This window comes from Nicotiana tabacum, chromosome 2 (assembly GCF_000715075.1).
Source record: "Nicotiana tabacum cultivar K326 chromosome 2, ASM71507v2, whole genome shotgun sequence".
NCBI classification, from domain to species: Eukaryota; Viridiplantae; Streptophyta; class Magnoliopsida; order Solanales; family Solanaceae; genus Nicotiana; species Nicotiana tabacum.
In genome coordinates, this window is record NC_134081.1 from 121369486 (window position 1) to 121381471 (window position 11986).

Below are 11986 nucleotides of genomic sequence, written 5' to 3' on the forward strand. Positions count from 1 at the left end.
TTTTTTCGAATCAAGCCCTTTTATCATTGGTGTAGCCCCCGGGATTTGATCGACCCTGGCATTGTACGTTTCCACTCTCTTGTCATTGTCTTCGACTCATTTTGTGAGTTCCTCGAGCAATTTAGTAATTTCGGGAGTGGTCCTCGATTCTTGCTCGTTTGATTTCACTATGGCGGGCTCCGTTCTGGGGGTGATTTCTCGAAGCGGATTGGGATCCGGCCTGCTTTATATATGAGTTTGGCTCTGTAACTGGTCTATCGCTACTTGTTGGGCTTGTAGCATCTCGAAGATCATATGTAAGCTGGCTCCAATTTCCCCCGCGTTATGGGTATCTCGGGCTACGGATCGAGTATAGCCCTGAATGCTTTTTTCCGGTTCGGAACGCTGATTCGCCTCCAGAGCTATTTGTGAATTGACATGTAATGGTACTTCGGCTCGAATTTCGGGTACTTCGATTCGAGCCTCAGTGCCGTCATCAAGTGGCCTTCCGCCCCCGGGTGCCAAGTTGTTGGTTTCATCTTGAAGGCCGGCTTCATGGTCAATAGGTAAAGCCATTACTGATTTGAAGTTGTAAACTGGTGTGTACTGCAGATTTATGTCAAACAATTACTGTTATCCTTAGCCCCACGGTGGGCGCCAAACTGTTTACCCGAAAAATCGGATAACGTTAAATTTATGTATGGTTCTAAGGATACGTGATACCCTTTGATACAAATCGTATAGAGAGATAGCAATATGAATATTCTTGACTATGAAAATGGAAATAATGATTAGAAAGAATGAATAAAATGAAGTAAAACAAGCACAAGGAGATATCTTTTCTTCCAGTCTATTCAGTATGTCCATAGCTTACAAGGATCCCCTTTTATAGTAGAGGGTCTTTACTTTATTTATAAAAAAAAATAATAAAATAAAGTATATAGTGGAGGACCCATGATGATTTGTCTCTTCCTCGATTTCCGCCAAGATTCTCTCTTGGTGCGGTTGCAACAGTTCTTGTCTGTGAGCTCGATACTGGCTCAAACTCGTTACTGGGTCGAGCCCTTCGGTCTTGACTCGAGTTCGACCTTCGGGATGGGCGTCGCGCATTTCCGACCTCGAAGCAATGCCTTGCGAATCGATTTGGTCACGGGCTCGATAAGGTTATTGAGCCGACTCCTCGAGCAGCCTTCGGACTCGAGGCTCGTTAGTACTGTCTTCGGAGCTCACTCCCAAAATCCTACTCCAATTTCTTACCACTTGAACTCGATTGAACGTAAGAAGGTCGAAATCTATTTCGACCATATACAATTTCACACTAGTGGAAAAACATATGTAGCCCACGAATGTTTTAGATCGTAGCTACATTAATCAGGTTGCATTTACTACTAGATTGAATCTGCTTACTTAAAGAATGAGCTTACAAGTAAGTTTCTTTGAAAAATAAAATACAGTCACATTAATTAATGTTATAGCTGAATCATTTGGAATATTTGGGAATGTGGAGAAGTTAACTGCGTATGCCATTGCACGGAGGAGTGAGAGATTTGTTGCTACTCCCTCCGTTAGTAAGTGATTTTTTTTTGAGTATTTTTACGTAGATTAATAAATTCATCTTTTAATATTAATTAGCAATGAAATTGATCATATTAATCTTTACTATCTCTTTACATAAACACCCCTAACACATACTCCAATATTATTTACTCCAAGGGCAATGTAGAAAAAAAATAATTAATTCATTCTTAAAATCTAAAAAAAATTACTTATTTTGAACTACAAGAAAAAAGTCAAAAAAACATTTATTGTGGACCAGAGTGAGTATCAATCTTCATATGCACATTAAAATGGAGAATCTTTTTTTTTCCTGAGAGTTTGTGTCAGTATTTATTATTCTTTCTTTCAAGAGTTGAGCAAATGCATTGTCAAATCTAACACTTGTATGGATTAATATTTGTTACGTCAGGCGGATGTGTAGGTTTTAAGATATGAGTTCGGAGGAATTCAGTAATTTTAACCTGAATTATATATATATATATATTCAAATCGTAAATCCACCTTGGTATGTTGTTAGTGCTAAAAGTGAATGAACAAACATATAATTCACGGGACAAGAGGGTTGCTAAGATGGTCAACACTCTCAGGTGAATAGTTCCAACAAAGGGGAATCAAAAGATAGGGAAATTACAAAATATATATATATATATATATAATTCACAGTAGAGGAATCTCTAGGCGGTGTATATTCTATTTATTTCAATGAAAAGATACACATTAATTTAATTCGAGAGATACGAAGTAAATTCTATTTTACGCAAAACTCAGATACTTGGGACCAGTTCTGCTTTTTCTTATTTGTTTCGAGGGAAATAATTTCGTTCTCAACGATGTATTTTGTCGTTTAAGATAATTACTTCCAAACACTTCGCCGACGTGTTATGCAGTTTTGTTCCCTATAAATGAGTCCTTTTATCCCCTGTAAGAAAACGTACAGAAAAAAGTAACAATCTGAAGTTTATTTTCCCAGGTTCGTCCTCTTTTTTTTCTCCTACGATCAGGCAAGGGATTGACATTTAACAAATTAGTAAATGTTTCTTTTCATTAAAGTCTTTAGTTATCATAAAACTTAGTTTGTTAGAAGGGGTATGATTCACCTATGAAATATATTGTTGCTTATTTTCTTATGTTTAGTAATTTTTATAGAAGATGTGTCCTCTATTAAGATGATACTTTTGGTTATGTTGTTGCTAGAATGGAGGGGATGTGATTCCACTATATATTTAAAATAAAGTTGCATTCCCTTTTCTATATCATAGGAATATGATTCCCTGTAAATGGAAAATTACTTGTGAAATTATGATACTTCGCTTCTAATACGAAAATTAAACCGAAAAAAATAAAGTGATCTCATTCTAATCGGGCTATCGTTTGTACCTATGTAGAATCTATGCTCAATGCTATAGTGGTGCACCGGGCGTCTTCAAATCCTAGGTCCGGTTTTGCTCCTGAGTTTTTCTATTCTTGGGTGGCTGTATATACCAGCTCTTTAAAACTTTATATATTCAGGTTTCCTTTTTGTTTTGGTTAGATTCATTCACAAAAAAAGGAGAACATGGCGGACCTCATCTCTAGCTGGTCTAATAAAGGCGAAACACTTCCTCAAAGTTATGTCTTACCAATGCATGAAAGGCCAGTTGATCCAGTTCCAATTGTTAAGGAAATTCCAGTCATTGATTTGGGAAAAGCTAAGGGCGAAGAACGAACTGTTGTCGTTCAACAACTTCTGAAAGCTTGTGAAGAATATGGTTTTTTCCAGGTTGATCCATTGTTTGTGCAGTACTAAGACAGGAAATATAACTACATTACATTTGCGATCATACTCTTCTTTTAAAGATTATCCAAATTTTAATAAGAGGCCTTATAATTTCTCAGCTGAATTGATAGCATGCATGCTGAAACAGGTAAACAATCATGGAATACCAGAAGATTTAATGGACGAGGCGATGAAAGTGTACCAGGAATTCTTCAGTTTGCCTGTGGAAGAGAAAGCGAATTACGCAAAAGCTGCAGCAAATGCAGCAAGAGGTGCAGCAACACTATATAGTAGTAGTGCCAGGCATTATGAAACAGAAGAGCATAAATACTGGAGGGATGTTCTCGAGCACACCTGCAACATTGACGGGGAAGATAAAAGCATTTGGCCTGATAAACCTCCAAGATATAGGTACCTAATTCTGTTCCTCAATTTTTTCTTTTGATTTCACCTTATGTATTATATCTTGGTAATTATTAGTAAGTTTTAAATCCGGAAGAAATTATTGGGGATTATATATTTTTATTTAGCAACTTATCGATGGATTTTATGTAATTTACAACCAATAGTGTCAAGAGAAATGTTTCAAGACATGATTGAAATAATCCGGCTTTCAAGACATTTTTCTGGTCAGCAAAAAATAACTTTATCGGTTGTAAATAGCTTCTCTATCTTCACAAGAGTAGGGGTAAGGTCTACGTAGACACTACCCTTCTCATAACCCACTATGTGAGATTACATTGGATATGTTGTTGCTGGCCAAAAATAATCACAGCCGCTAGTCAAATATACAAAAATATACACTAATTATGTATAACATATATGTATATTATCCATTAATATACAAAAAAAATATATTTTTGGTCTATTATTTTGGGGACAACTATACTATGTAAAAACTACTCGAAGTATAAAAGGACATTTCTTCAGGTTGTTTTCTTCCCCTGTATTTTCATGTCAAGGTAAAATATGAGAATGAAATTTCAGGGAGGTTATTGGTTCATATTCTGTTGAAGTAAGAAAGCTGAGCAAGATTATCTTGGGACTGGTAAGTGAAGGATTAGGGTTGGAGGCAGGGTATTTTGACAAAGATCTTGGGCAGAGAATGCTTGCCAATCTTTACCCAGAGTGCCCAGATCCAAGTTTAACATTGGGAGTTGGTGGACATTGTGATCCTAATCTCATAACCATTATCCAACAAGACGCATATGGCCTTCAAATATTAAAGGATGAGAAATGGATTGGCATAGAACCTCTACCCCATGCACTTGTTGTCAATTCTGGTTTAGCTATGACGGTAAAGTTCCTTAACATTACTTGTTAATTTCGGATAGTTGAATTATCATTTTAATTTGAGTAATGAACTCGTCGTATAAATGCAGGTGATTAGCAACGGGAAGCTAGGAAGTGTAGCACATAGAGTGGTGACCAATACAACTCAAGCACGGACATCTATTTGTACTTTCATTTGTCCAGAAGAGGTCGTTGAGCCTGCAAAATCACTTGTTAATCCGTGCAATCCACCATTGTACAAATCCTTCAAATGGCGTACTGAATTTATGCCCCATTACCTCAGCAAGAAATCAGTGTATTACGCAGCGTTGGAGCCTTTTAAGATCGATGCTGAAGCATTGTATGTGTGACGGATCAGTGTTGCTGCTACCACTTATTCTGTTTTCTCAAATAAGAGGATGTGAGTTTAGAAGTCATATATAGAAGCAATGTGAACCACTCTAATGAATGGGTATTAGTTATTCCATTTGGTGCTTCTTCAATGTACTTTGTTAACGTTTGCCTTGAAATTTTTCGTTTTCTGTTTCTATCTATTACGAATACTATCTCCTGTCCATAAATAATGGTTCAATCTTGATGAGTACTGTTAGAATTTTTCTTTTACGTGTGGCTAAATAAAGTTAGCTTGTCATTAATATTTAACTAGAGAGCATATCTTATCCGTTCAACTGGTTACTTGGTGGACGAATCAGATTAAGACTCAATTTCTATAATTAAATTCGTCCTGCCTCCGCCCATTAGGGTTACCCCCAACACTTGTGTTTGACCTCATTAGCTCCATGCAATAATTAAAATTAACAGTTTTACTGGTTTCATTATACACATATATTTAACTTCAGGCTAGAATTATTCAATTAAGTGGGCGTTTGGACATAAGAATTATAAAATTCCGGAAAAAAGTAATTTTTTTTCAAGTGAAAATGGTATTTGAAAACTAAAGTTGTGTTTGGACATGAATATAATTTTGGGTTGTTTTTGAAGTTTTGTGAGTGATCTGAATGAAAATTTTGAAAAATAATTTTTTTGAAGTTTTTCAAATTTTCAAAAAATTTTAAAATCTATTTTCAAGTAAAAATTTAAAAGTTTATGCTCAAACACTGATTACGAAAAAAAGTAAAAACAATTCGAAAAAAATAAAAATTTTCTCATGTCCAAACTGGCTCTAAGTTTGCCTTAATTTTTAGGCGACGGGTCTTTATTTGTAAAACTTGGAATGCCTAAAACTTTAACAATTGCACAGTTCCCACGTTATGAGAATAAATAATATTATTTAATAATTGAAAGTGGAATTATACAACGACTGGAAGCGCATGTAGCACACCATAACGTAGTTGTTTGGTTATTTATACATAATAATCTTTTAGGGTGATACTTATTTCAATCCAAAATATTTTAGCGGGTAATAGAAAGATTGAATAAGTTGGCTATATTATCAATCGAGTAAGAATTATTAGAGAAAATCGATTATAAAAAATATTATTAACAACTTACTTCAAATAATTAAAAAAAAAAACTTTATAACTTTTTTTTAAAAATTTAGACCTCATATTAAATTTTGGCTTTAGGCCTCGTATATGTTTGAGCGGCCCCTAAGTACATAACAACAAATTCAAGACAAATCTAGGGGTTCTTATGCATTTCCCTCAAATGGCTAGTTTATGCATCTCGTTGGTCTGACTTGCACACTTAGCTAATCGGAAATTAGAAAGAGTTTCCGTTAATGTAAAATCAATAGGACCATTTAAAAAGGAATTAGAGGTAATTTATACTCCCCCCCCCCCCCCCCCCCAATTTACTTGTCTTATTTTTTTTAGTTTATTTAAAAAAGGCATGTCATTTCTATAGTTATTTTTTGGTAAGTCTTAGTGACGATATTAATGGTCTATTCAAGATAACAAGATTCAAAAGATATTTTTGATATGTTATACATATATAATGTTAGTTTAATATCAAAAGATTAAAAAGTCTTCTTTATATTACACTCTGTTTAGATTATTGTTATCCATCGTTTTATAATGTATTGTATTATATTTATTGTATCGTTTTATGGATACAATTGTGTGGACATATTATACCACTACTAGAAATCCGCTAAATACCGACCAAAAAAACTGACCGAAGTTGGTCGGTTATGGCCAATTACCGACCAAAACGCGACCATTTATGTGTGGACAGTATTTTAACGGTCGGAAAGGCATACCGACCAAAGTTGGTCAAAAATTACTGACCAATGTTGGTCGGTCAATTAGATTCAAAAAAAGAAATATTGGAAAAAAACCGACCAAAGTTGGTCGGTTTTTTAATTATGTAATTAAAAGATTCACCATCTGGGAATCGAACCGTGGTCTGTACTATGGTAGGATACTATTCTACCACTAGACCATTGGTGCATTTTGTTTTAAGATTGTCTTTTATTTGATTTATACTCTTTAATTATATTTTCGCACGAAAATAACTAACCAAAGTTGGTTGATTGTATTAAAAAATAAAATTACCGACTAAAGTTGGTCGATTTTTTAAAATGACCAGCCGAATTAACCGACCAATTTTTGTCGGTTTTTTTAATATTAATTTTTATTTATTTTAATTGATAACCGGCCAAAGTTAGTCGGTATTTTGAAAAATAAATTTCGCGGGGACTCAAAAATAGTTTCCCGCATTTTTGCGCCAAAGAAAACTGACCAAAGTTGGTCGGTTTCGTAAAAAAAAATTAAAAAATAAAATATTTCGAAAAACCGACCAACTTTGGTCGGTTTTTTGACTGACCAACGACCTTGGTCGGTTTTTGCCGAATTTCTAGTAGCGTATTGTTTGCTAATATTAAATAATATTTTTATTTTTTTGGTTTGACTGTATCGTATTGTACTGTAACTAATAAGTTTACCAAAATTTTCTCAATTATTGTAAATATTAAATTTATATTTAAGAAAACCTATTTCTACTAACTTTATCGCTAATTATGTAGCATGGAAACAAGAGGAAAAGCCTCAAGAAAAAGGTTAACTATCATAGGCAAAAAGAAAAAAAAATCATAAAACAATGGAAAGAGATAGATTCATTCATTTACTGCCTTATAACTAATGTGCAAGAAAAACCATAGGAGTACATGAAAAGGTGTTCAAAGAAACCAGCCAGAAATAGTGCTAAAGCTTTCGAACAATGACAGGGGCACCATACTGTGGTTGAAGAACCAAAGCGGTCATGGTCGGGCCATGAGCATAGGAGGGAGAGAGCTCAAACGAGTAATTCTGTAAGATTTTAGCCAAAACAAGTTTGACTTGAATCATAGCGAAATTCATTCCAAGGCATATACGAGAACCCCAACCAAAGGGAAAATACATCAAATCCTTGGCTGCTTTTGATACTCCTTCTGAGAACCTTTCTGGATTGAAAATAAGAGCATCTTCTCCCCATTGCTCTGTGTCGCGATGAATTATTTGCAAAGGCACCAAAAGCTGTGCGCCTGATGGAATTATATAGTCTCCAAGTTTTGTCTCTTCGTTTGTTTCTCTAACAAGAGAACCTGATGGATATAACCTCATAACTTCGTGCAAGATCATAGTCACCTACATATATAGTAGAATTAAATAAATCAGATACAGACAAACCTCTATCTAACAACATTCCCTATGTAACAGTCATTTACTATAAAAGCCAAGTTTTATTCGAAACCGAGTTTTATGTTATGATATAATATATGTCATCTATAACAGCATTTCATTGTAGCAGCCAAAAAGTATCGGAAGAAATGAAGTTGTTATAGAGAGGTTTAACCGTATGCTTTAGCATGGAGAGGAGCCTTGGAGCAATGGTAAATTTATCTCCATATGGCATTTAGGTCACGGGTTCGAGCCGTGTAAGTAGCCACTAATGCTTGCATTAGGGTAAATATCTACATTGGTGTGGCCATCATAAGTGGAGAATCTTACAATCTTCAGCTGGTTCAGTTGATCAAACTTAGGCTCATTTTTTCCAATGATTTCAAGAACTTCATTCCTAGCTTTTTCTTGCCAATCTGGGTGCATAGTCAAAACAATTGCAGTCCATGTTAACAAAGTTGCAGTAGTCTCTTGACCCGCAAAATAGAAAGAGTTGCACTCTTCTATTACATCTTCTGTACTCATTCCCTTGTTCGAGTTCTTATTCCCTTGGTGTTCATCTTGATTAGATTTCATTAACAAACCCAAGAGATCTTCATTGTGTGCTTTTCCTGATTGTACCTCTTTCTCTCGCTTCTCTATTATCCTTTTTAGCGAACTACGGACTATGTTATAGATGTACAATCTTCTTCTATTAGTTTTTGTTGGCACGAACCTATTACATAAACAAGAGCAATTGTCAAGAACTTTATTAACTCGATATGAACAGTGTAAAAGCAATTGTCACCGGTATATGTCTTATTTTCAAGATTATATATTTCATTTCGAAGTACCTTAACCAAGGGAAGACATTAATAGCAAGTTTTGCAGTGAAAACAAGTTCACATTGTTCCCTCAGAAGCGAAAATATTAACTTCCCTTCTCCAAAGTTACTACCAAAGGCTGCTTTTGATAGCATGTCTCCAGTTAAACTATGAAATTCTTGTGAAATATCCAATTCACAAGAACCCTTTGATTCAGTTAACTTGTCCCATCTGCTTATCATTTCTTCTGTACATTGAGTAAATGCTCCCAACATTAGCTGCATTTGCAAGGCCAAAATGAAAATGAACCTCTGAACAAAAAATGAAATTACAGAAAAGTAAGGTAACTACTTAATTGAAAAATACCTTCAATTTTTCCAAGTGGAAAGCTGGATTAAGAATTTTTCTATGTTTCGCCCATTTTTCACCATCGTAAGTCCCCAATCCTGTTACAAATAGCTTGAGGAAAGCACTGATTTTTGGTTTTCTGAACTCACCCGATTTATTTGACAGTACTTCCCGTATTAGCTTTGGATCCATTATGGTCACTCGAGGTATCGGTCCTAGCCAAAACAAGAAAAGTTTCTCTGCAAAGGACGAAAAATTATATTATGTATATAAGTCAAATATCATTTTTTACATTCACTGAAATTCTTGATTTTGCTATTGTTCTGCGTTGCTAAAGAAAATCTTGGAACTTAGTACGAATACATACTGTAAGTGGTGGCGAGCTCATAGAACAGTGGATTTAGTCGAGGGGTGTAGTCGTGGTTCAAAGGCATGGGTTTGGACTTAGCTATTTTATTCATTTCCATCATCTCCTTTAGATTTCCATAAAGAAATCTATATGGACGGCCATATACTCCTTGTTTCCTCAGCTCTCTTTCCACTGTTTTGGGCCGCCACCATATCAAATACAGCAATTTCAGGCACCAAAAGGAGAATGAAAGGCATATTGGTAGAGCAATTAAAACTGCAATACTCATGCTTTTTGCCTCTTAAGTTTGTGGTAAACTTTAGTTCTTTGGTTCTTGTCTACAATATAAAGGGCAAGGTGTATCTAGTGAAAGGTTAGGACGGATTTCAAATCACTGACCCAAAATTTAACTAGTCGTGATGGCACCTAATCTAACCCGCAAGGTAAGCCAATTATCAATTATCCAATAACAATTATTAAAGCAATTTAAGTAAAGAAAAATCATAATCTTATACAATCCCCATGAACTGGTAGTACAAATCATGAGCTTCTAAGAATAGAGTATACAAAGTTGGTATGAAGTAACACATCATCTGTTTGAAAAGTACATAAACAGAGTTTTATGAATCTAAGGCTACCATGAACAAGAGGCAGCTACAACTGGAACGCAGGTACATCTTCCGATCCAGCTCCCAATGAACACATCAACATCATCAGCCAACATCTACATGCAAGGTGCAGAAGTGTAGTATGAGTACAACCGACCTCATGTACTCAATAAGTAACAAACCTAACCTTAGGTTGAAAGTAGTGACGAGCTTGTACCAAGGTCGGGTCCGCCACCAATAACCAACAACAGTTCATAACAATATAAAGCAAGTAATAAAAGAATTAACTCAGAGATAAAATGCTCAACTTAATCATAATTTCTGAAAATAGTTCTGTCTTCTAAGTACATCAGTGAAAACCCAAATCGTTTACCTAAGTTGCCAAAATATGAATAAGTTTGAAAACAGTAATTTTTTCAAAAGTCCTTTCAATAATAATTAAGATATTTCATTTTCTTTCGAGATAACTAGTGTAAAACCAATACATCACTATGCCTATATGTCAACATATGTGAGAAGTCATAAATGACGTGATACCGTACAATATGAGGAAAAATACATCTCTATGCCTGTATGTCATGTGTGCATGTCCATGCAATGTATCTCAGAGATGAACTCATGTACTCACACTCTCAGAGTACTCAATCTCACTTTCTCACATATTTCACTCATCATGCCCAATCACTCGGTACTGTATATGGCCAATCCGGCCCACGGAAGATCCATCCCGGAATATACACATCAACTGATCATCAGTCACTTAGTACCGAGTAGGGCCAATCCAGCCTGTGGAGAAGATCCATCTCTAGGTATATAATGCTTCGGACAAGATCCATGTCCAGGGAAGATCCGTCCCTCAATAATATCAACCGCGCTCACCAAGAGTCTGCAGACTCCGGAGGGGCTCCTTCAGCCCAAGCGCTATAAATCGCACAGACAACTCACGTGCTGCACAGAAAACCCACGTGCAATAGTATCAATATCTGGATCAGCATGGACAACTCACGTGCTATATAAAGCCTATAAGGCCTGCTGCAGGCGGGCAGCCCCGATCCCATAATTATCCTTACAATCAGGCCTTCGGCCTCACTCAGTCATCAATCTCTCCAGTCTCTCGGGCTCACAATGTTATGAAACTAGCCCAAAATGATGATATGATGCATAAATAAATAACAATAGAGACTGAGATATGATATGCAATGAAATGAATATGACTGAGTATGAAATTTTAATTTAAACAAATAATTCGCAGTAATATGACCTCTGTGGGTCTTAATAATACTAGCACATAGCCTCAGCATGATTTTTAATATAATTCTCAGCTCAATTTCTTTAACACATAAAACTGCATGGAAAATGCCAAGATTACTTCACTACAGAATTCCATGGAAATAATTACATCACAATTTCTATGGTGCAAGCCCACACGCCCGTCACCTAGCATGTGCGTCACCTCCAAATAATTCACATTATACGTATATTCAGGGTTCATACCCTCAGCTCCAAGATTAGAAGAGTTACTTACCTCTAACAAGACGAATCCAATGCCGAGCAAGCTAAACAATGCTCCAGAAATCCCATTCTACGTATCAACTTCTGAACGGCTCGAATCTAGCCACAATAAATTTGATTTAGTCCACACAATTATAGGAATTAATTTCATAACAAAATACTGATATTTTCCCACAAAATCC

At 35.6% G+C, this 11986-nt stretch overlaps 2 protein-coding genes across 2 annotated transcripts; one reads left to right on the forward strand and one right to left on the reverse strand.

The window, feature by feature from the left end:
• The first annotated feature begins 2326 nt into the window (after positions 1-2326).
• On the forward strand, positions 2327-5112 carry LOC107786799 (hyoscyamine 6-dioxygenase-like). The gene is made up of 6 exons (XM_016608301.2): positions 2327-2506; positions 2922-2970; positions 3068-3295; positions 3441-3703; positions 4280-4589; positions 4675-5112. Exons 3-6 carry the CDS (start codon positions 3092-3094, stop codon positions 4933-4935), a joined length of 1038 nt encoding a protein of 345 aa, XP_016463787.1. The 5' UTR covers positions 2327-2506; positions 2922-2970; positions 3068-3091; the 3' UTR covers positions 4936-5112.
• Positions 5113-7647: 2535 nt separating this feature from the next.
• Positions 7648-10014, reverse strand: LOC107786800 (cytochrome P450 CYP72A616-like). Its single transcript, XM_016608302.2, has 5 exons — positions 9703-10014; positions 9354-9574; positions 9018-9265; positions 8515-8899; positions 7648-8151 (listed from the first exon to the last, which is right to left on the reverse strand). Exons 1-5 carry the CDS (start codon positions 9971-9973, stop codon positions 7729-7731), a joined length of 1548 nt encoding a protein of 515 aa, XP_016463788.2. The 5' UTR covers positions 9974-10014; the 3' UTR covers positions 7648-7728.
• Positions 10015-11986: the final 1972 nt, after the last annotated feature.